The sequence below is a fragment of the Clinocottus analis genome, unplaced genomic scaffold (assembly GCF_023055335.1).
Source record: "Clinocottus analis isolate CAN_PGR_092001 unplaced genomic scaffold, fCliAna1.0.p SCAF_17, whole genome shotgun sequence".
NCBI lineage: Eukaryota > Metazoa > Chordata > Actinopteri > Perciformes > Cottidae > Clinocottus > Clinocottus analis.
The window spans coordinates 13348392-13372836 of NW_027175898.1; the positions used below are offsets into that span (position 1 = coordinate 13348392).

At 40.5% G+C, this 24445-nt stretch overlaps 2 protein-coding genes across 2 annotated transcripts; one reads left to right on the forward strand and one right to left on the reverse strand.

Moving 5' to 3' along the window:
* Window positions 1-1072: 1072 nt before the first annotated feature.
* Window positions 1073-10573, reverse strand: ganc (glucosidase, alpha; neutral C). Its single transcript, XM_068580229.1, is given in 24 exon segments — window positions 1073-1515; window positions 2194-2297; window positions 2486-2598; window positions 3332-3445; window positions 3551-3625; window positions 3721-3797; window positions 3893-3957; window positions 4140-4208; window positions 4485-4659; window positions 4894-4995; window positions 5079-5175; window positions 5416-5559; window positions 5822-5901; window positions 6960-7086; window positions 7178-7413; window positions 7510-7657; window positions 7906-8089; window positions 8214-8310; window positions 8650-8719; window positions 8912-9107; window positions 9428-9555; window positions 9861-9963; window positions 10106-10168; window positions 10467-10573. Coding segments are annotated over 24 exon segments (2712 nt in total). The 5' UTR covers window positions 10496-10573; the 3' UTR covers window positions 1073-1399.
* Window positions 10574-11411: 838 nt separating this feature from the next.
* On the forward strand, window positions 11412-24405 carry LOC137787974 (transmembrane protein 87A-like). Its single transcript, XM_068580754.1, has 20 exons — window positions 11412-11549; window positions 12765-12822; window positions 13798-13895; window positions 15283-15399; window positions 15616-15663; window positions 15784-15825; window positions 16191-16314; window positions 16458-16519; window positions 17384-17567; window positions 17674-17773; window positions 17920-18013; window positions 18997-19068; window positions 19203-19311; window positions 19988-20046; window positions 20207-20310; window positions 20401-20477; window positions 21884-21948; window positions 22054-22106; window positions 22317-22347; window positions 22502-24405. Exons 1-20 carry the CDS (start codon window positions 11439-11441, stop codon window positions 22541-22543), a joined length of 1650 nt encoding a protein of 549 aa, XP_068436855.1. The 5' UTR covers window positions 11412-11438; the 3' UTR covers window positions 22544-24405.
* Window positions 24406-24445: the final 40 nt, after the last annotated feature.

Genomic DNA, 24445 nt, shown 5'->3' on the forward strand with positions numbered 1-24445 from the left:
AGTCACACATCACATAAACGTCTATTTGTTGCTCTCCCATTGGCTGACCGGGACAATGATCCCTGTGGTGCCGTGGTGCTCCGGTGCCATCATTGTTGGGCGACACAAAGGGCCAGAGGGCATGTAAAGAGTGGTGGGTCGATGCCCTGCCTCAGCAGAAGGCATTCAAGCCCTTTAAACCTATTCTCAATGGAGCTCAGCATTGAGCAGTCTCAGCATAACTAGAGCAGGCCAATGCCATGAAGAGGAGCATCGTCCATCTTTTAGCAAAGTACAAATTCAATCCCATGTTTTGGGTATTGTTAAACAGCACAGATGACCTGCAATAGAGCGCCAGTGTGAGTCTTAAAGAGCGGTTAAAGGTTAAAGTAACACAACGTTCGGTCTGACATGACGCTCTTTTTGTCTGAGATATGAAAGGTGTTAAAAAAGACAAAAAATACCAATGAATACAAAAACTATTTCTGGGATGGAAATATAAAAACAATACAGAATATTTGCTGAGAAGATTCATATTGGTCTCATCTTGGTGTCGTTACGACGTCTCAGCGAAGTCAAATCAGTGTAAGAAACATCGTAAAACCCAGTTTTTATCTTGGGTTATTCAATAATTTCCTCTTTATTTATATATTATATATTAAAGAAGACCATTTCCAGCAATGTGATGAAAACCAAAAAGATCCCGTAACTCATTATATCTCAAAATAATGACTTGGTAGCTGAAAATAATGATTTAAAATGTCCAAATATTGATTCATAATCTCAAAATAATGACCCGGTTTACCAAAATAAGGACTTGAAATTTAAAAATAATGATTTGGTATCTTAAAATAATGCGTTACAATTTTAAAAGAAAGCATTGGTATGTCAAAAGAATTAGTAGAAATGTATCAAATAGTCATTAATAATCAATTATTTGGCCTTTGAAAAGTAATTATTTGGAAACAGTTTCTCGTTATTTTGAGAAACTACATCATGATATTGTTTAAACTAAAAAGAATAAAAGAAGGTCTGTCACAGTGAGAAGCTGCACATCAGCGCATTTTTTATTCAAGTAAACGTTCACGCCACATTTTTAAAAGCATATGTAGTTTGTCATTGATTATTAGCAATCTTTTCTCAGATTAAACTAAGTCTCTTTTGTCCTCTCGCTGTTTCCTGAGCATTTTTAAAAGAAGTACAGAACTCGATGAAGCAGAAGTCAATGGAGAGATTTGCTCACATTTTTGTTTCAAAGGTTTCAAAAAGTAAATCTGGAGTTCAAAACAAGTACAATAATGAAAACATAATCACGGAGTCCATTTGCAAGTTTTCTATATGTATACTATATATGTTGTACTTCCTGATAAACACCATGGTGGCAGCTTTACCTCTCATGAATAAGAACCCAGAGGACAAGTTAACCTTCCTGTATCTGGATCTCCCAGTCCGTCGCCACTCTGAGCTGCAGGTGGTTCACTGTCAGCGTGCAGCAGGTCCCCATGTATTCAAATGCCGTGGAGGAGTCTTCAGTGCCTGAGGACAGATGGAAATATAGCCGGATGATCGTTTTTTTGTTGCTACTGGAAATAGAAAATACATTTTCCAGGATTATTTGTGTCAAATTGCTTCATTTGATGCCTTTTTATATTGGATTTCTTCTTTTTACTTACGATTGAATTGATTGAGAGACACGTTTTTTAGCATAGATTTTCAATCAATCAATTAGACTTTATTTGAAGAGCACTTTTTATATTTAATTTATGTATATATACATATTCAAAATGTAATATAAAGTGATTCACACAGTACATTTGTATTGACTGGCCCTTTGGCCCACTAATCCCACAATCTGTTTTTATAAATTATGTCTCTATCTTCCTTATTTTCAAGTATGATCAGTATGATATCTAAAAGGTGAGGCATTCAGCCATCTTTGTCTTCTAACCTCTAACCTCGCCTGCACAATGTTCAAACCAATTTTTTTTAATCTCTTTATATATGTGTGTGAATGATGAAATTGAAATTTGTTCATTGCTGTTTATTGTTGGTATGTTGGATTTTTCCTTATTATTATTATTATTATTAACTAATCATTTTGATGTTCTTTTTTGATGGTCTGTGTTTAGATGTGCTCCAGAAGTAAACTTTACTTACTTTAAACTCGTGAATGTCGCTCTAACTGTGAATATGTGTAACTTCAGAGCTCCTCACCTGACACGTGCACCACCACGCTGGACGGTTTGCGTCGCAACCCGAGGACGGTGACGGACTGTACGACGGCGTCGCAGTCAAACGTCCCTTCTTCACTGGCAGGACTGTGAGACGCAACAAATGATCAAATGTGACATTGTTTTCTTTTTAGACACTTCAACTATTTGAGGTTCACTTCAGCTTTTGGCTGTCATGTTACTTGTAGAACCCCTAAACAAATGTACACCGGTAGCTCCTTTCATGTGCGGTCTAAAAATGGATGCGCCTTCAGGAGGTGTGAGCTATGACTCACCGGCAGAGCAGACGGCCTGACAGCATGCTGAACCTGCGCAGGCAGAAGGCCTTTCTGTCGCGGTAGCTGAAGGAGTGGCCGTCGTCCAGGTACAACTCACCATCAGCGGCTCCCTGCAGAGAGAAGGGACCGCTGTCAAGATTTCACTAATTCAATTATCCACACATCACATGTCCAACCTGAGACGGAGTTTATCATTTCACAGCTTTTGCAGGGTATGACATTTCCCTCAGTCAGAAAGAGGCATCACTTTGTATTTTATACAGTAATAAACTGTAGAAGTGAAAGTCTCCCAAAATTATTTTAGCTGCTACATCTTTGTCTTAACAATGAATCCTGTCACATACGATCTGAAAGGAAGCACAGTGTATTACATACGGCAACAAACAAATCATCTGCAGCTAAAATTACTTCTGTATGACCAACATCTGCTGGTACATCAGATGCAAACCCTTAATTTTGTTGAGTTCAAGAAGCGGTGTGTGAGATTTAGCGGCATCTAGTGGTGAGGTTGCAGTTTGCACCCAACAGAATATTCCTCCATTCACTCCTTCCGAGCATGTCACAGAACTACGTTGGCCTTCAGGTAACGTAATAATGCAAAAGGCTCTCTATAGAGCCAGTGTTCGACTTGTCCATTGCGGGCTTCTGTAGAAACCCTGGTCCTTTATTGGAGAGTGAAAACATGGCACGATCTCCGAAGCACCACATTGTACAGTCAAAGATGTTTCTAATATTTTACGTTACATTTACATTAATACCAGGGGGACAGATATTATAGTCTATCACTAATGGTCAGAACTTACCTTGGTTTCATTTGCTTCATAGAAACATTGCGACGCTTACCTGAGAGTTGAGGGCCACCGTGACGGAGAGAGGGAGCTGCTGCTGTTCGGCTGTGCAGGAGCCACTTCCTGTTGACCTGCAGACCACCGAGCCGCCACGCTGGAACACAGGAACCTGAGAGGGAACACCAGAAAATAATATAGCAGTTAATTTCAGTTAGGAATTGACATTTGATACCGTATAAAGCAACCAACACTGTGTGAGTCAAGACAAACTAACCGTGTCCAGGCTGACTGGAAGACTCAGAGTCCGGCCTCCTTCATGCGCCTTTGCAGAGTGGACGTCATACCAAACCTAAAACAGAAACAAGCCTTAATAGAACATGCACCCTGAGGGGCATCACGAATACACTCAAAGACATGAATGTGTTACCTGGGGGGTTGATTTACCTCACCAGATCCAGGAAGTAAGACTTTGACTTCTTGAACACGCGGGTCGGTTACAGGATGGGCCAGCAGTGCTCCTCCTACGTGAAATAGAAGACAGTTAAGCTAAGAAATACCAAAAAATATGTAATTACACTGAGTAAAAACGCAACAATCTAAAAAAGGTAATCATCACCAATCATGTACTGGTTGTCCACAGTGAAGGTGCTCTGTTCTCCTGGGAACTCCACCCAGAGAGGTCTGTACAGGTTCGAATAAAACGAGCAGTTCTGTTAGTAATGTAGAGGTAAATTCATGCTCTTGTCAGAAGGCAACAGACATTGACCTCGAGTGTCAGAAAACAAAAAGTCAACGAAAGAGGGTTTATTGACAAAATGGATCAGCAGTACTTCCACGGAGCAGCAGATGGAGGCCACACTAACCTGAGTGGAGGCAGACCAGAGGTGTGAGCCAGGTGGAACAGAGTGTACCAGTAAGGCAGCAGACAGTACCTGAGGGCACGAGAGACGAGGCTGGGATCAGGAAAAACATCATTTTGTGAAATGCGTTAGAAAATCAAGAAACCGATAAGAAAATTGTGCTTGATTTTTATTTTTGGCCTAATCACATTTTGCTCCAAGTGAAACAACATCTTCAGACAAAACTCCCATTGTGCTCTCGGGGTCACCACGGTGTGTGTGTGTGTGAGTGTGTGTGTGTGTGTGTGTGTGTGAGTGTGTGTGTGTGTGCACCTCGCGGAGGAGACATTTGGCTGACACTTTGAGTACCTCTGTTGGATCGCCGTGCGGATCACGGCGGTGACTTCCTCTCCAAACAGCCAGGGCTCCCGGCGCTTTGTCTCCTTTGCAGAGTGACCTCTGAAAAACGGCTGCAGGGCGGCCGCCTGGTACCAGCGCACCAGCAGCTCCGGCTCCGGGTCCTGAACAAACCCGCCGACGTCGGCTGAAACGCAGAATGACAACGAAAATAAAAAAGCAGAAAAGCAGCACATTTTAGTTCTCTAAGTATAGTTACTGTGTATCAGGGAGAAAAGTATACTTTTAACATAAAATACATCACAGAATTAGGATCTTGCCAAAGAAAGCCCATGTTTTCTGTCTCTCAAAAGAGTCAATAACAATTCTAGTTGTGATATTACTATTAAAAAGAAATACATTCAGCAGGTGCAGTTCTCACCTCCACAAAATGCAATGCCTGTCACACTCAGAGACAGAAGCATTGGAATAGAGATGCTCAGATACTCCCAGCTGGCCACGTTGTCGCCTGTCCACACTGCTCCTGCATCCCAATCAAAGTCAGTCACGACAAACAGCGCCGTTCAGGGGACAACCATGAAGACATCACGTGAGTTCAACACGTACCGAATCTCTGTGACCCGGCAAAGAAGGAGCGGGAAAGGACAAAAGGTCTCTCTGAGCCACCTGAGCGAGTTATCAGACCCTCCGCTGTGGCCATGTGCTGTGAGCAGACAAAAGCAGGTCAGTAATTCACTTTGTACACTTCACTAATAACTGTCATTTTGAGAAGTTGTTGTTGTGCGTCTCTCATGGACAGAGGTGAAGGTTGAGTCGAGATTGAGTTTGAGCATCCGTCAATGTTTTTTTTTCCCCCACTGATAAATTACAAGTTCTGGAGCAACCACAGCTTTGTGTTAAATGTTAAATACCTGTATCAAAAGTAGTCATTTAACCAGCTCACCTGGTAGAAGCCATACAGGTTGTGTAATTCCCGGTGTTCCCATCCCCCATAATGCACCGCGTCCTTCGGCATCGTCTGCTCTGGCCCGTCGAACACGGACGGTTCATTCATATCGTTCCACACGAATAACGATGGCGTCGATCCCTGCATCAACAAGTTCATGGAGGTAAAACTACTCAGTGTTGCAGAATATGACGTACATGAACAAACGATCAAACAACATATCTTGGAACATTTTTGTCGAGTATCAAAACATTTGGGCTCGAAAAGGATTTAAGAAGCCTTTTTTAATTCCACAGCCACAAAAGAAGGAACTTCATCAATGATCAGTACAGTTTTTAGATTACAATTATGTTAAATTGGGTTGCGTATATATCATTCATTTGATTGTTATTAGTACACTTACCTTGTACTTATCCAGGCTGAAACATCTGGAGTACCATGCTCGAGTGTCTGGACTGCTGAAGTCGAGGTAATAGGACTCACCTGTGAGAGAGGTTAATAAAAACTACAATTACAACAAACAACAAATAGCTATCAAGAGGTTTTCATTTATCTCTGTGCTTTGTGTGAAGAAGCACCTAAGAGGCTCAAAGTCATGTCAAAGAAATGACTGATATCTGTGTGTGACTTGGAAGTTACAAAAAACACAATAACTAACTACTATATTAATGAAAAAGTAGGTTTCATTTTTATTTTAAAAGTCGGTGTCACATTTGTTAAAGCCTAATGGAAGAGCTTTCTGTTCTATTTATTCATTTGTTGTGTTTATTCTGGTGTAAAACACTTTCTCTCCACTGGGTGGCAGTCAAGTATAATGGGACTACATTCAGACAAGAAGGGACTGCAGCAGGCATGTTGCATGCATAGACCCAAACCCGATGTTCCCCCTAAGGCCTCAAACCCTGAACCCTCAGGGGCTTGGGTTGATGTCACCTGATATGTGGTTGAGTGTGAGAGGCTGCAAGGGCTTAAAATAGTATAAATACAAATGGGACAGCACTTTGCTGCAACTTATCACAAAAACAGGTTTAATGTATATTATAGTCTCTGCTTACATTCCTCTGCTTTCATGTGTTTTTATGTACCACCCCTAATCCTTATTGTTTCTCCCTAAATGTAATATGCCTGGCTGAACAGCAACATGTTGTCCTCTTTGTTGACCTTTTCTTTTACATCTCCGGCTTACTTTGGAAATTTAAATGTCACATTCCTTTCGGCTAAGTCTGCAGAAAAGGGCTCAAAATGTCTGCGAGAGATCCACACACACAATACACACACAACTCTTAGAAGACTTTGCAGAAACGCAGAAGTCTGTGAGCCTGAGAGTGTCGAGGTTGGGATCAGGCGACACAGATTTCGACCGTGGTCTAGAAGTATTGTAGCGGGGATTTATATTTGGTTAAGGTCCTTCCTGTGTTTTGATCGTGTAACCTGTATGCAAACATTGTGAGCAAAGCAATAAAGGAAAAAAGCCAAACAGCGAAGGTAAAAGAACTAGACGTGGTTGGTTTGTCAGCCATTGTAGATGTAAACTCTATTACCAGGCCAACAGGAGCCCTTGTAGATGTGCCCATCTCTGTTTTTGACAAAATGCCCTCCAGCTGTGGCCTCACTGCACAGCGACCAGTCAGGGTCGACCTTGATGTGGGGATCGGTTATCACAACCAACTGAAAGAAAAATTGCACAATGAATCTTCTTAAATGTGTTTCATATGACAACTAAAAGAAAAAAAGGCAGACAACGTCCGGTAAAACTCACCTTCCTCTTCTTTTTCTCCAGGTGGCGCTGGAGGCCGGCTGGTTCTGGGAAAAGAGCGGCGTCCCAGGTGAAATAACGCTTCCCTTCCGTGTGCTCAATATCCAGCCAGATAACGTCGTACGGGATGTCGTGGCGATCGAATCCAGCATCCACAGCCTTCACGTCAGCCTCATCGTTGTAGTTCCAGCGGCACTGGTGGTACCCGAGGGCAAACAAAGGGGGAAGGGCTTGATATCCTGACAGGAGGAGGGAAGAGATGTGTAGCTGCGAGTCACATTTACAGACAATGTGCATAGACGTATAATAAAGTTAATGCAGTGGCGCGCACACACCTGTCAGCTGAGCGTACTGGGTGAACAGCTGCTGTGGACCGGGCCCGAGCAGAACCACGCAGTCAATCACACCACTTTCTGACAGCCAGTGGACGTCAGTCTGCGGCTCCACCCGCTTCCTCTTCACTGGAGGAGTTTGGCCGTCCTCCTGGCGGAGGCAGAGGGTTTACTACGTGGTTAGGAATGTACATTTTTGCATGTTTTTTTTTAATCAAGTTAAATAAACGTGTTTATTGTCCGATTGCAACCAGGAGGACTCGCAAGAGCAGCACCGAAAGTCTGCAGGACTGGACCAAAAAATGTCTCGTCACAATTCTGCCTCTCTAAATGTGAATAAGTAAAGCAGCTCCTGAAAGACAAAACAAAATTGTCAGACATAAGGGTGGATACCATTACCTGGCGATCAGACGGGCTGTAATGAACGTTCACAAAGGTTTCGGATGCATTCAGCCAGAATATACCCAAAGTCCTGTCTGCTTTGTGGGCCACCAGCAGCGGCACCGAGCCGTACAGGCCGAGGCGGCTGTACAAGTCATACGCAAAGACATCCAGGTTATACAGCCGATAAGGATCGCCGTCTCTGTCACATGACATGAATGGAAGACATAATTACCACCTTTTTCGGGAACATTAAAAGCCGTAATCGGCGAATATAAATAAGTATGTTGCTGCTACTTGCATGTAGTTCTAACACGAGTGCGTACCTTGTGTCTTTGAGTTGGAGGTCGTCGGCATGCTCCGGTAGACCGTACACATGACTGAACCCGTGGAGACAGATGTCAGCCCCAATGCTGCTGGGACCTGGAGATGAACAAGAAGTGTATTTATAACTCATTGGCGTTTTGTGTATTTATTCCTTTAAAGCTACCACGAGGAACTTTCATTTAACTGTACTCTGTCCAATGACAATACAGTTGAATCTAGTATGTTTAGAATCAAAATGTGTAAACTAAATAACATTTTGATGACAAACTTATACTGAAAATAGAGTATTTGACCAAATATAACCCTGGTGTTGCTCTCTGGGTGAATACCTCAAAGCCTCAGGAAATGAAACTGAAACTATCTACATGGCTGGAATAACGGACAGAACTGCCTTTTTAAAGTGGTAAAATACTAAATAGCATTAAAAACACAAACCATTAGCTTTGATATCCACAAACTGCCTGAAAGTCTCATTCCATAATAAACTGGTGTGGTCCTCTTGAAGCTGTCAAGAGGGACGAAGCCAAAAAGAACAAACACATTTAAAGACCATTAAGCTTCAAGAGTCACGTTACATTTCTGTTTGAACGTATTCGCTTACCTCACTACCACGAGGAGGCGCCCATGAAGGGGAAAAAAAACAACAAGAAAATCTAATTTAATTCCCTTTTTCATCAGTCGATTTCGCTTCCCGTACACAACCCTGAGATCCTCACCTGGGCGAATCCTGCAGCGTCTCGAACCATAGTTTGCCTTTGGAGTTGAACGTAACCATCACCGCGTCTTCACACAGGATCTCCAGGCGGAAAGGGAAATGCCACACGCAAACCCGGTGACGTCCCAAAGACCAAGAAAGGGTGACGGAGTCCTTAGACTGTCTCTCCACTCTCAACCTGCCAGACGATGTTGAGGGGGAAAAGGTCAACCAACAGCAAACCGCTGCAGCAAATTGGAGTGGCCTTTAATTTGATCTTTATTTCATGATTTTAGATGTTGACCTTATGACCTTTAAACAAAAACAACATGCCTACCACTCCTGGAAAGCTCTTAAATTGCCTAAATTGATTGTAACAAAACATGACATCTATCTTTTGCCAGCAAACATAGACACAAAGCTTGTAGTGCATCAGAGGAGAAGACGAGTGGATTGCTTAACTACATCGCTTGTGTAACTATATATCATAATATGATGTGTAATATAACGGAGGCTTACTGTTCACACTGCTGTTCCCCCGTTATCACGTCTGGAACTCGGTAGCGCGCTTTGATGGGCTGCGGCTCATCTATTATTATCCTCACCGTGTCATCTTTGCAAGGTGACACAGAAAGAAGCAGTTTGGTCTGTGAAATGGAGAAGGAAGAGTTGTTTTTATGTCGAAGTAATACAAAAAAGGGTAGTTTAGATATTAAAACAAACAGATGGGATTTATTACAAAAATTGGGAGTTGTTTCATGCATTTGTGTGACGATTATTTTTTTATTGTTGAGATAAGAAAGGGAGGGGCCGGGGGGAAGGGAGGGTTAATAATAATATTTTCTCTGAGATAATTATATCAAACAACTACTACATAGTTATCTACCTTTGGTTAATTATGAATCTTAATCCTTGCTGAAAGTAAATACCAAAGTAATACCAGTGTTCAGACCTGTGAGTCAGGCTCCAACAGTTCAAACTTTGCCCCCTTCTCTGTGAGCACCATGGTGTCCAAAAGGGCTCTGTGCTGCAAGTTTGGTCCCTGGACCTGTCGCCTCAAAAGTGACAATAAACAGTATGAATGTCAGAGTCCTGCACGACAAGCCTTTGAGAGGGTTAAACTAATTGGTGGGTGTTTTTTGTTGTTTATGAATACAAACTGGCCATTATAAAATGTATGTGAAATACCCCAAATACCTGTAAAAAGCAACATTTTCACTCTTCTTGTACTTTTCTTTCCCTTCATCCTCAGGGACAACACTGAGGAACAAGAAGAGAGAGAACTTAAGGTCACATACCAGACACAGGGTCCCCCTGTCTGGCTACAATAAGACTTGCACACACACACACTTTTACACAAACATGCAGAATTTAATTTAAATAATACAGTGTTTGAGTACACACATTCACAGACAAATGTGCCTGTAAAATGCAGGTGAGTTCAATCCTGCAGTAATGTGTGACATGAAGTACTTAAAATGGCGTAAAAAAGTAGAAGGTCAATGAAACGTGCCGCTGCAGAGCTGCAGAGAAACTGAAACCAGTTTGTTGTTTATACCTAACAACGGGTTGGCTGACTTCCGCCATTTCGAGCAGACAGACAGACAAACATCAGCCGGTAAACGTCGGTTGCGGTCTCCTGGTTTGAGGTTTAACTGCACTGTTTTCCCGTGTTTACTAATGTGCAAACTCTTCCTGACAGCGCGGGTGACCGAGACAGCAGCGATCACACGGAGGATGTAATTCACTGCGAAGACGCCACTAACTAGACTTCCGGTGGGAATTTTCAAACTAAACTTCCCACCGAATTACCTGGTTGTTTTGCACTTGTTTATGAGGGGGAAAAAACAACTTATTTTTTTCTGATAACATTAGGAAGTTAAATTGACATAATGAGCAAGGGATTAGGTTTTATGTTGCATATTTATCAATACATTACTGTTTAAATGTCAGATTGATGATATTTTTGTCATAACCTTAATGCTGACTTACCCATTATATTTCTTTTGATTGCTAATGCACAATTGATGTATATCACATATAGTCACATACAGTCGCTAATTTGTAATGTAACCAAATGACTTCAAATCAAAAGTATTACTATATTGGTAAAACAAAAATTTAAAAAAAAGGGCATACCTTTTCATATCGGATTTAAATGCTTCTTCAATTTAATATGAATGTTTTTATGGAACATATTTTTTTTGGTGTAAAAAACTAACATTAACCAGCTAACTTTGGTTACACATTTTGTGAAAATATGAGTTTTCTTTAACAAAAATATTTACTTTTGGTTTAAAACTAAACATAGTCTGAGCGCAGAAGTAGACAATGCTTATATATTATATATGTATAATACGTTTAATTACGATTTGTACAATTAGCTAGCGAATTAGTATTCGCAATGCTACGCTACCTTTAATGTGTTCCGCCGCCATCTTGTGGTGACGCGGCGAACTCCAGCCGGACGCTTTACGGAACTAGAGGCGCATGCGCGGCTGACCCGTAACTGTGAGTAGGAGACGCACAGATGAAGATGCCAGATGCACGGTCGCATCGGTTGCGTTTCCTGCTTTTTGCGTCATTTTTCTGTCTCGGCACGGCGGCAGAGGTCTCTGTGTGGAATGTGGAGATCAACTCGGTCAGTATTACCGTTATCTTTTTTTAAATGTACTTATTACGAAGCCTGTCGTGCTAAATCTCCCAACAGCAGCTGTTAGCCGAGATAGCTAGCTAGTCCCTAGCATCTATTTCGCTGTATAATCCATCTTTTAAACACTGTTCTTCTTTGACAGGTCCTGGTTTTGCTCTGTTAGACAGTATACACGTCTCACTCTGACCGAGCTGTGTCTTAACTCTGTCTGCGGTGTGATGTTGTCTCTTTCAAATCTAATATGCTAACGTTAATAGTGGAATTTAAAACAGGTAATCTGTCTCAACCTTATTTGCAAGTGTGATGCAAACAGACATGTTATTGAAAGCAGCTATTCTGTCAGAACAAAAAGGTAGCTCAAACTATTGTCTATTCAGACACTAAGTGAAACATTTAGCAGAACAAGCTCCCAATGTAGCACATAAGTTTACTCAAGTACTGTACTCAGGAGTAGCTCCATGAGTAAATCCATTGTGTGCTACTTTATTTCTTTTTCATCTTTAACATTTGTTTTTGTATGACTTTAGTTTCTGGTGGCGTTGCACATGCAGATTAATAATACAAAACATAACCAATACATTCATTATGATTATCAGCAGATAAAGTAGTAGCCCGACATTCGTCAGCTTCAACAATAATATCATAGTATACATTGTTCTGCACAATTTTTACTCTGCAACAAACTTATACCTGATGGGTTTTTTTTAAAGGCAGAAACATCTGTGCAAAACTAAATGAGCTAATATTGAAACTGCAGTGGTGATCGTGGAGTCCTTTGAAGTAATTATGTGTTTCACAATGACCCTGCTTTGTCATTTGAGCAAAGGTGGTAGTTCTTCTTCTTCTTCTTCAAAAAAAAAGACCTGTTATAAGCATTTGACTATTTTTCTTGTTTACCTGCATTTCCCAATGTTGTACTTCACAAAAAACAACAGGATGTGTTTTGGTTGAGCTTGTATTGTACACATAGCTCATAAAAGAAACTGATGTGTGATCTGTCAGTAGCTAATCATTATCATTAGTTAAAGAGTACATGATTTATGTATTGTCTGTTGTCTATTGTTTCATTGATGTTCTCCTTCTGAAAATGTATCCAGATCTTTAATAATATGTTTGGCTGACCTGAAGTGGCTCCAAACAGCAGTGCTCATCTGACTGAACCAGAGTTGTTTGACAACTTATTTGTCTTTGTTGCGTTTTCAGACCCAAGATGTTGTGTTTCGGAAGACGCTGTACACCAACACCACCATATTCATGAAGTGTAAGTAATCTGACCTCTCCGTCTTGTGTTGTTTTTGGGGCATTGCGTGATTCATTCCAACAATGAGGGTACCGTTTCGTCAAGCTACTTCCTGCTTCTTAACTCTCTGAGTATAAATATCGACTAATTATTTATTTAAATATTAAGACACATTCTTCAATCAGTACAAAGGTCATTTGTTTGATAGGTGGAACATTAACTAAAACATTCAGGCTCTGACAATTATGTGAATCACAGAAACGTAACACTCATCCTTGTGTTTTTTGGAGATGTTTATTCAGGCGCTTGTTATCTTTTCAATGGCAACTCCAACCATTAGTCTCCTAAATGAAAAAGCTAAAAAAAAAAAAAATCACGCACACAATTAGTATTCGTGAGTTGCATTTGACCCAAGTTAGGTTTTATAATACAGCAAAAAGAACAACAAGAAAAGAAGTTGCTCTCACTGGCTAAACGACAATCGTTATGTATAAACTGGATTTTCTGCAACCTGCAGGCAAGTTGACACTGCAAACAAAATGCATTTTTTAAATAATCAAAACTGATGTTGGATAACATTTTTATATGCATCATACAGATCAGTGTGAGTCACACTGTCATGGTAGAAACAAATCTGCTCTCCATGGAACCGTGTATGCATCCCTCAGTCTACAAGGTTTATAAAAAGCTTTCACTTTCATGAATCTTAACATTTTATAGGTCACCCTCAAACTTGTAAACCCAAAGTAACTTTCAGTCTTGCTAATAAGGTGCTGTACCAGGCATAACCTAGTTCATGATATTTTCAGCACATTTGCAATAGAGTTTGGTAGGAGAGACGATACACTCCAATTTCTACTCCCACTGTAGGAGAAAAATGACCAAAAAAAAGTAGATCACAACTCACAGAATAACTCCTGTAACAGCCGGGTGCCGCGTACGGTTTTATGATGTCTCATAATCCCAAGCTCCTCCCTGTGTTTGTTCTCCCTGCAGTCCAGAGTGACATGGCGCCATGTGATAGAAGCCTGGCCTTCAACATCAGCTGGTACCTGCGCTCCTCTGTTTGCTACAATGAGGTCTTCAACACACCCGTGAGTATTTACCTCTTGGCTGTTGATGTCTGAGCCTCGGCTGTTGGTTTTGTCATTCGGTGAATTGGTTGCCAATTTCTCAAAATAGAAACCAATGGCAACTTGGCAACCCTTACTGTGGAGACCTGTCATAAATGTTCATGTCACATTCAGGTACTGGAGATAGAAATTGTGGATTTGTGGTGTGTTCTTCCTCAGAGCGTTTTCATGGCCTTGAGCTCCTCTGTTGGCTCTTTTCGCCAGAAATGTCTCTCACTCACTGCTGCTTTTGGCTTTGATGCGCTTCCTTTTTGTCACTGTCTTTCTCGAAGCGGGGGGGGTCAAAGAGTGCAAATGCCTCGAGGTCACCTGTCGCCTGACCAGAACATTTTTTATTCAGATGTGTCTTGAAAGTTCAGTGTCTTCCTCTGTGAGGCTCCAAACAGGTTTCTTTCTCAAACCAGTAAAGCAAACAATGGCTTCAAGCAAGCCGACAGCAAACTTTCCTCCGAAAAAGAAGATGACAAATATATTTTAAAAAAATACAGTAAAGTTCTCTACATAGTAAACTGACACACTACTTTTACCCAAATGTCTAATTTCTACTCAGTTTTCATCACTCAAACAAACCTACACGTTGACTCTGTCGTCATCAAGTAAGCACACTGATAAACAAACGTGCTGATCAGACGAGAAGCTTATCCACCACTCTGCCTTTGTAAACAGAGTAAAAGTAAACTGTGATGTGGCAGAAGTATCATCAGGACTTTGAGTTTCTGTCCACTGTCCAAACAGGAATTGCATGTTTTTTTCAAAAAGATGAACTGATGCCCACTTTCCACTAGTGAAGGCGTCTCGCGCTGCGTTCCTTCAAGTCGTACTGTTCAGTTCAGATCTGGTTTTTATTTTGTTTGGCTACTCACGCGAGCCCCAATCATATTCCAGTGTGAATTGGTCACAGCCCTGAACTGACAAAGATGCAACACTGTGTTGAAAATCGATCTAGAGGGACATAAAAGTCGCATGAACTCTGATGCGACTGTTCAGACTGAGGATGCTTTGCAAAAATATTTGCGTCATATATAAGTGGCCAGAATGAGTATTGAAAAAATCAAATAAAAACATACGGCCATTTTAATAAATGTCGTGGGATGCATTGTTTTGTAAGTATTTTGAGGACAAGGTGATTAGAGCATGTTCTGCTGTTTAATAATTAGTTTGTACTCATTCGTTTATCTGTTTTAGTTTAAAAAAAAAAAAAAATATCATTTGGCATAACAATGAATATTCACTGGTCTTTACTTATAAATTAAATGGATTTCATTACCACTCCACAAGTTTTATTGTTGATTTAGAAATGTCATGGTGCTCTGGTATATCTGATGTTCCCCTCTTTGTCCTTCTGTAGGACAACAAAGCCATGAACATGTTTGGGATGGACCACATGTTGAAAGACGGCTGGAGTGGCTTCTACAGTCAGGGCTACACATACTTTGACAACTGCTCCTCCCTCTTCTTACCGAAGGTTTGTTACAAAGTGTTCCTATAAATGCCACATTAACACACAGTGAATCATCACTGTGTTGACACAGTGAAGTTGAACCTTTGTGTTTAATAATGCAGCAGGTATATAAAGTCTAGTGTTGTGCTTTTTTATGTTCTTTTTTTATCACTAAAGCATTTCAATTACTTTGCTACATACAGTATACATATATGAATGTTTATTTATCCTCTCACTTAGGTGTATTATACAGACTTCAACCCATATCAGCCCCTCACTAGCCCAAAGGTGAGTCACTGCTCGAGCTGAGATATAAGAAATTGAACATACCGAGCATGATATCTCCAAAATGTATTTGTGCGTGTGGATGTAACCCTGGCAAACTCAATGACTTTGTTCTATGTTCAGAGTGACCCTTCGAATCAGAGCCTGATTTGGCCGGACAAGCCGGTAAGACATGTTGTTATTACTTCTTATGCAAATGTATTTAAATACATGTATTTTTTCAGATGTCATATCGTACAGAGCTCCAAAAAGTCACGCTGGGATTCTTGTTTTTGCTTTTCCTTTCAATAAGAACAGATTATGTGTTTGTCCAGTCCAGTTTTTATACGAGTCAAATTTAAAGTAACACTATTGAGAGATGACGGATGTCACATCTTTCACTGGCTTCATGCTTAAATTGTCAAACTATGACTTTGGAGAATTTAAGTTCTTTCAGATACTGAGCTCAGTTTGAGCTCATTGTGTTTGTGTACATAAAGATCACGAATACAGAATAAAGGCAGTAACATAAGCGTTCTGATTCTCTGCAGGATATCAGTGCCGTGGCCAAAGCTTGGGAGGACAGCCCGTATCTGTTCATAGTGAAGGTGCAGCCGCAGTTCCACGGCGTTGAGGATGAAGACATCGGGGCCGAGCTCAGCTTTGCTTTCACAAGTGAGAGACGCCATTTCACTCCGAAACCTTTTGAATCCATCACATTCATTTAGTGAATAAATGAGTGAGGACAAAAAAGGAAAACAAATCTGACAATTGGGAATTTGAAAAAAAATGTGACTTTTCTATTTTTATTTTCCCAGTGAAAGTTGAGATGAAGGGACCACATGACTACTCTTCTCCAGCAGACTGGCCCCTGATGATGGTATGTACAATGCATCATGTAAAGGGAAAGGTTCAGACCTAGAAACTTTAACTTTCGATCACATCTTGTGGATCACATCTTGTGGACATCTGGATTGAGTTGCTCAGTGGTGTTGTATAAATGTTTACAATCCATCTATATTTTTTAAATTCTCATTGTCTACATGCACCAGCCTCTCTTTTGTTATGAATTGTCCTTCTTTTGTCTTTTTTTTTCTTGTTAATCATATTAACATGAAGGTTAACATTAAGTTTAAATAGGATAATATAAAATTGATCTTTAATTGTATTCCATGTGCATAGCAACGTTTTTAGAAAAACAAACTGTGATTATAAATGAGAGCAATCAAGAAGGATGCCATCATGATGAAAACATCCACATCTGAGTTTAAATCATTAACCTACTTCGACTACCAAACCTTCACCAATCTTTTTCATCAGCAATAAGGAAGGCAACGAGAACGAGCCAATCAGAGGCAGAGTAGGGAGGCGGGTGTGGGGGAGGAATCAATCAAACTATCGTGAATTACAAGCAACGCAACTGGCAATTATTGTGTTATGCGGATCGGAGGACACTTCGACATTTCCCCGAAACTCTCTTGCACACTTATTGCAATTACAGTGTACCCTAATTGTATTATGTTGGTCTATTATGCACACACATCTGTTACATGTCTGTCTGTCCACGGAGACAAATCCCTCCTCTGTTGCTCTTCCTGAGGTTTCTTCTGTTTTTTGTTTTTTGGCTCAGTATTGAATGCGTTTTCTCATAAATAAATCATTGTTGTTGGTGAAATTATACCTCGGTATAAGAGCTTAACTGATTTCAAACTGCACACGTGTGTCTCTCTCCGTTCCATCGCAGTTCTTCATGATCATGTGCATTGTGTACGTGCTGTTTGGGGCTCTCTGGCTCTTCTGGTGTGCCTGCTATTGGAGGGATCTGCTGCGGATCCAGTTCTGGATCGGTGCCGTCATCATCCTCGGCATGCTGGAAAAAGCTGTGTTTTACTCCGAATATCAGAGCATCCGTTACAAAGGAGATTACGGTGCGTCCATTTGATTTATATCTGCTTGTTTGTGCAATCATATATTTTCTCTCTACTCCAGTCTGATATCATCATCTTTTCCTTTGTGTGTTTTATCTTTTCACAGTTCAAGGGGCTGTCATTTTTGCTGAGCTGCTTTCTGCACTTAAAAGATCTCTAGCTCGAATCCTGGTCCTCATTGTCAGTCTTGGCTATGGCATCGTCAAGTAAGTTTAGACTTTTAAAACTCACATTTCAAGCTTATTTGATGAATGATAGTTTTCATTATTCTTCCCTCAGTAGGGGACTCGCTGCTAATACTTTCATTTCAATGTGTTTGTAAACTTAAACAGTTTTCTCCTCACTTGTTTAGGCCCAGGTTAGGTACCACAGTTCACCGGCTGGGAGCTGTTGGGCTCCTGTACCTGCTCTTCTCCTCTGTGGAAGGTGTGCTAAGAGTGACAGGTGTAAGTATGAATAATTAATACACTCCAGCTAATAAACAGCTGTCACTCTCAATATTTGTTTTACTATATTTGGAGAATCAGATGCGATGTAAAACACAGTGACAGTTTTAGATAATTCATGCAAATACATAAAGCTAACCATCCTTAACCCGTCTAAATTGTCCTGGTTGTACCTCCTCATGTTCTTACAGCGAAAACATCTAGAACAAATAGGTTGCATCTTTGTGTGTGTGAGTGTGTGATAATTATAATAATTAATGTTCTGTATCAACATCAAGGTTTAATTTTATGATTATGACTTAAAGGCAGCACAGTTGCATTGTGTCCCAAAGAAAAGAGCCTAGCTTTCCGTAGGAGGCGCTCTCTCCCCTCTGTTTAGGAGACAATTTCTATTTCCCTCCAAACCCTTAATTCATTATTTTCCATAACTGCACATGACTTTCATCCCGAAAAATATAATGAGCCGACTGCATTTCAATTACTGCAGATGGGACATGAGCTGTTGCAGCTTCCACAGATTAATTGAAGCTGATGGCGGAGGTGTATTTTTACATAAAAATCTTGCCTGGCACAGCTTTCAAGGCACTCAGTATAAATACAGTTGATTTGAGTTGAGGGAGACAAGGTTATGCAGGGATTCAGTCTCTTGGAGGCAGACAAGTGAGGAGAATTGGGAGTGACCTATTTGATGGAGAGTGGTATTCAAAAGCAGCCAAAGACTCTGCAGCAAGTTAAAAAAAAAAATGGAAACACAGTTTTATACAAAGACACATGAGATAAGAAAGACAGGAAGAAGAATGGAACGAGGTTGTGGAGTTTGTAAGTGTTTTACGAGGCAGCTTCAAAGAGATGAGACTTGAATCTGCACAAGATTCGAACACAAGTTTATCTCATGTGAGTTCACATGCTTTGCTCTCTCTGCTCACCTCCAGGCTCACGTTGTGTCTCCGTTGTAAAGTCTGACTCACGTCTTGTTGTTCCAGGGTTTCTATGGGACGGTCGCCCTGGTGGCTAATCTCAGCCTCTCCCTCATTGACTCCTGCGTCATGTGGTGGATATCCTTTTAACTCCGACCAGCAAAAGCTGCCACTCGGAGCAAGTCGAGGATTTGCATATTCAGAGGCGTTTGCCGATGTAGTAGGCTTTTGATTGCAGTTGCTTGAATGTGTTCTCCTTAACTTCCATCTACATTTTCATCAGTCTGTCTCAAACCACTCGTCTCCTGAAGCTCCGCAGGAATATAGTGAAACTGTCGTTGTATCAGCACTTCACCAACACCCTCATCTTCTCTGTTGTCGGTGAGTAACGATGGCTGCATTATTATGGGTTAGGATTAAGGAAAAAATACATTGATTTTACACATCAAGGTCCGTGTACATACACACTGCTTGTCCTGTACTGTTTCAATATTTGCTCCTCATCTATCAGAGCATTAAAAAAAAAGAATAGTTTACTCCTAAACAAGTTCAATGGTGCATGAAGCAAAAAAGGTTTGACTTCAAAATATAAAATTCAGATGAAGATTCCCCGGATCTTCCTCATTATGGTGCCGATAGAGTACACGCACCAGTGGACATAGTACTCGGTTCTGCCTCGTTCTCAGACTCATTCACATGAGCGGAGGAAGGAAAAAAACCTCTTGATTGGGCTGTTAGGCCATTTTACAACTTTTAGGAGCTAATAGTTGTAATATGGGCTATCCAAGTTAATTTAACTCCCCCACAAAAAGCTAGTGAGTTCCAGATGTCTGTTTCCAAATGTAAGTTTATGGGGGAAAGTATTTTTGGAGCCCATAGTATCACATGACGAACCTGGAGGTTGTAATTCCACTGTTTGGCCACCGTGTACACGTTGCTTCAAAGCTCAGCATTCTTCCTGGCGCAGTCGCGTGGGATGTTTCCTGTGCTGTTTTCCATCATTTGCATATTGTTTATAGACATCAATACAACACCGGTGTTTACTTTGTGTCCACAGCTTCCATCATATTCATCATCTGGACCACCAAAGTCTTCAAGCTGGTCGACTGCCAGACGGTCAGTTTGTTTTCTGCTCTGTGAATGATTGATTTTTGTCTTGTGTTTCCTGTCCTGTTCCCACTGTGAGGTTTCTGTTTCTTGTTTATGCAGAGATGAAAAGTGAGCTCGCCTTCCAACCTGATGACGTCCCTCTTTTCTATTTGCATCCTTTCCACAGGGTTGGAGGGACTTGTGGGTAGACGATGCCTTCTGGCGTCTCCTGTTCTCCACCATTCTGCTGGTCATCATGGTGCTGCTGCGGCCTTCCGCCAACAACCAGAGGTCAGAGTTGAACCTGGAGCTCAAAACCATTTCTGTTGGTTCAAATTGACAGTATTTAATTATTTTTTTTTTGGATCTGTTTTCTCTCAGGTTCTCCCATTCTCCTCTGATTGATGAAGATGATGATGAGGAAGAGGCCAAGGAGCCAATGCTGAGTGAGGCTTTTGGTAAGACTTATCATTCTGCTGCTTTTCATTGGGAGACCAGCCACGGCTTCTCTAACAGTCGTTTATTATTGAGCACACCCGCCGGTGTTCATAATACTAATAGACGAGGTTGAGCTGTTGTATTTGTATAGTTCAGAAGCAGAGAAACATATTGATTTTAGATTATTTAGACCAACAAAAGCAGCAAGTCTGAGCCAATCAGGCAGAGTAGGGCGGGTCATGCCTCCGCCATAGCCGGATCTGTAATTTAGCGACAAATACAGCCTGTTTCTTTTGTTGTTTTTGACTAAAGAGTCTCTGATAATTATGATTGATGCAGCAATCATTTAATGTCATCTATTGTCAATGTTTGCAATGAAGCAACACTACCCAGACAGCTAACCAGTCCTGTCTTCTTGTGAACAGATCCAAGATGCACGCTAAGTTCAATTATATTTATTTTGTATAGCCCAAAATCACAAATTTGCCTCAGAGTGCTTTACAATCTCTACACATATAACCACCTCTGTCCCAGGACGCAAAAGAGGAGGAATCCCCCTCTCAGGATGGACACAGAAGGAAAAACATAACAGAGTTTCCCACAACATAAATTATTCATATGAGAGTGCTAAGAAATGATGGAGAAGTTACGGTGACTATTAATAACCGCGGCGATGGATGTAATAGAATAATAATGATAAGGAAAGCAGTAATGGTATCGGTGATGATGATGATAATAATAGTAATAATAATAAGTAGCAGTGGGTGTCTTCAGGGCCATGGCAGGAGGCACGACCACGATCCAGATATAAACACGGTCCTTTGAAAACCTGTGAGACGAGAATGCACGAAGACCCCGGGGAAGAAGCAAAGTAATTTGCATTAATGGGACAAGCATAAAGTATCCAGTAAAAGCCAACATTATTAGAGCTAATATTTGCATGTAAATATAGTTTTGAGCTGCCTAAAGCCAAAGACAGGTTTTATTTTGTGTGAACTGACTGGATGCTTTTCTAATGGTTTATTACAGATCCCAGCGCCTTAAGGGCCGCAGGGATGTTTGTCACATTAAGTCACTAAATATGGAAACTCTTGAGTAATTTTTTTTTTTTATCCCTCCATATTTAGCCATTATAATTCTCTTCTGTTCTGATCAGCCTTTGTCTTCACATGGGCAATCATATCAGTAAATTTGTGTTGCAACTGCAAAGCTTGTGTCCATTTTGGTGCTAATCTGCAAATAATCAAAGTCTGCTCAGATCTTATAAAGATGATGGTGTCAACGGGGGCTTTGTGTTGTAATACCTGGTTCTGCTGAGGCCATGATTTAAATCCATTCATAGATTCATTGAGACATGTTATATAGTATGAATGGGAACCTACGTATGATCATTTGGCATTTTGTTGTTTCTTTTTCTTTTTTTAAGAGGGAATGAAGATGAGAGGATCAAAGCCTGACTCTAATGGCTCCCAGAAACTGTTGAGTAAAGAGGTGGGTTTACTCTCTTCTGTCAACATATTTCTTCTTTTTCGCCATTTCTTTTTTTTCCACACACAAAACGTAATCATTTGTTATTTCTAAACTCTGCTTTGCCAGGATGAAGATCTAAAATGGGTTGAGGAGAACATTCCTACAACTGTTGCTGATGTGTAAGTAAAGTCAATTCAAAGTCAGAAGTGTCGTGTTACCTGGAATTTGTGAGAATAAGATATCGTCATCGTTTCAGCTCATGTCAGTGTATTGCAACACTTTGGATGCACAAACAAGCTTTATAGATTATCTTACAATGCTGTTTGACTCAGGCTGACTGTATGAATGCATTCACTGCCATCTCTGTTTGTTTCCCCTTTTCTATACAGAGCTCTCCCTGTAATGCTCGATGAAGAAGAGGTAAAGCGCCCTTTTACTCCCCCTTGCTAGTCCCATGATTCCTAATCACACTTGTGTCTGTTTAACTTGTTTCTAGTAATGACCTTCACTGTTATCAGCACACGGTCACATTAGTACTGGACATGTATTAATCTGTGTTCTCTCTTTTCCCCAGGAAATCCTGAAAACCAAGATGGAGAGATCCAAAATGGAGTAGACGTGAATGGAAGAAGATGACGCGAGAATGAAAAGAAAGCAATTTCACTGAAGCAGCAATGAATGCCTTCCGAGTGATCTGATTACCAAAAACTAAAAAGTTGTACGCAAACCCAACCGCTCTCTCCAGCCATTTAACTTTTTTTTTAAAAATTTTATTTCACGTGTGTTGTGTAACACGAATAAGCTCAAAGAAGCTTGAATAGTGTGTTTCTATCAAGGCAAGACTGTGCAATGCGTAGTTGGATGGGTCGGCTTTTAATGTCATGAACCGCATTCTGGGAGTTGAGGGAACCGAGGCAATAACACAGCGGAGCACTTTGATAAATATTTTATTTTTTTCAAAGATGTTTCTTTAATTTCACTAACACTTAAGCAGAAACTAGGCAATTTTTACACAATGTTCTTGTGGAAAATAGAATATTTATCAAAATCATGTTTTATTGTTTTAGACTAATGCAATATTTAAGTTTCCCCACACGCTTTAAATTGCAGAAGCCCGATAAGTCAAATTCACGGGACTTTGAGGACTGATTCAAAAATCTGTTTGTGACGATGCTTCGGCGGTTGTCTCAGCCAAGAAGCCGGATTCTTGTACGAATGAGCTGAAAAGTCATTCTGCATAATATTTAAACCAGCACAGCTTCTGACACTTTAACTCAAGTTTATCTCCAGATATGTGCTGTGCCATACACTGTAAAATATAGAACCCCCCCACATTGTTTTCAACAGGTGTTTTAATGCGTTACATATCTAATGGGTCACATGATGACATTTAATATATATGAACGAGCAGGCGACTGTACGGTATGATTATCCATTTAGCCAGATAACTAAAATCGACGCTTTTACCGAATCAGGGATGATTTCCTGAGCTCGTTTCTTATAGCTGCACCAGTGATACACGTCTTATTGTTCACACACGACTAACGCGTTGTCTGGCTAACTGAGTAATCTTCTCTAATTTACCGTTACTATATGTAAACGCGGCTGCATCAGTGAATATCAATACTTGAAGCGTATCACAGCTACGTTTGTGTTTCGGGAGATTCTTGTGTTATCAAGAACGCACTGTTTTCCAGGCTGGAAGAATGTAACTGTATACTATCGTAAACACGGCGTCATCGGAAGTGTTCATATTGTACACCCAATAGTTACACTAGATTACTTCTCTGAGATCTTCACACGGATCAGTTCAAGCAACTGAAACTATGACTCTAATATTTGGGATTTTCAAGCTTTTGCTGACAAGTGAAAGTCTGCTTGGTCTCAGCGAGTTGGGAAAATGTATGACCCTTATTAAAAACATTTTCCAGACCCGTTTTCACACAGAAGTAGTCTTAAGTCTAGAGTTGAGGATATTTATCATAACGTATTTAGCTTCTCACATAACACTAGTGTTTTAGGTCCACTTAATGTCACCAAAGTGAAAACTGAATCACAGAATCCATTGATAAGCTTCACGAATGTGGTGTGGGCATAAATTCTAATATATGTTTGATTGACCGAATGTATGTAATTCTTTAAGGTCCTCACCCAAATTCAGTAGCAGAGGGTGAATGCTAAATATATAATTTCCATTTCCCTGCAATTACAGATTCCTTTGATACACTACAAGTAATCTTGCCTTATGTGGCAGAACTATATCCCCGTCCGTGTGCACTCTACTGCAGTATGTGTGGATATTCTAAATGACTTATTTTCTGTTGTTTTTTTTAATATTTGTTAGTGTTGTTAAGGATACCTTATTTTTAAGAGACTTAAGCCCAATTTCTGGATGTAAGTCTGCATTGTAATGTGAAGCTGATGATATTGTATGGCTTTTTGCGTATGTCCTGCAAATAAAATTTATATTGAAACAAGGTTACAGCGTCAGCTTTTTTGGGCATTTAACACACCTACA

Coding starts and splice junctions, on each gene's coding strand:
- LOC137787974 (XM_068580754.1), top strand. CDS start 11,439: ATGAAGATGCCAGATGCACGGTCGCATCGGTTGCGTTTCCTGCTTTTT. Junction 13,896..15,282: donor ATGAGGTCTTCAACACACCC/GTGAGTATTTAC, acceptor GTCCTTCTGTAG/GACAACAAAGCCATGAACAT. Junction 17,774..17,919: donor CTTGGCTATGGCATCGTCAA/GTAAGTTTAGAC, acceptor TCACTTGTTTAG/GCCCAGGTTAGGTACCACAG.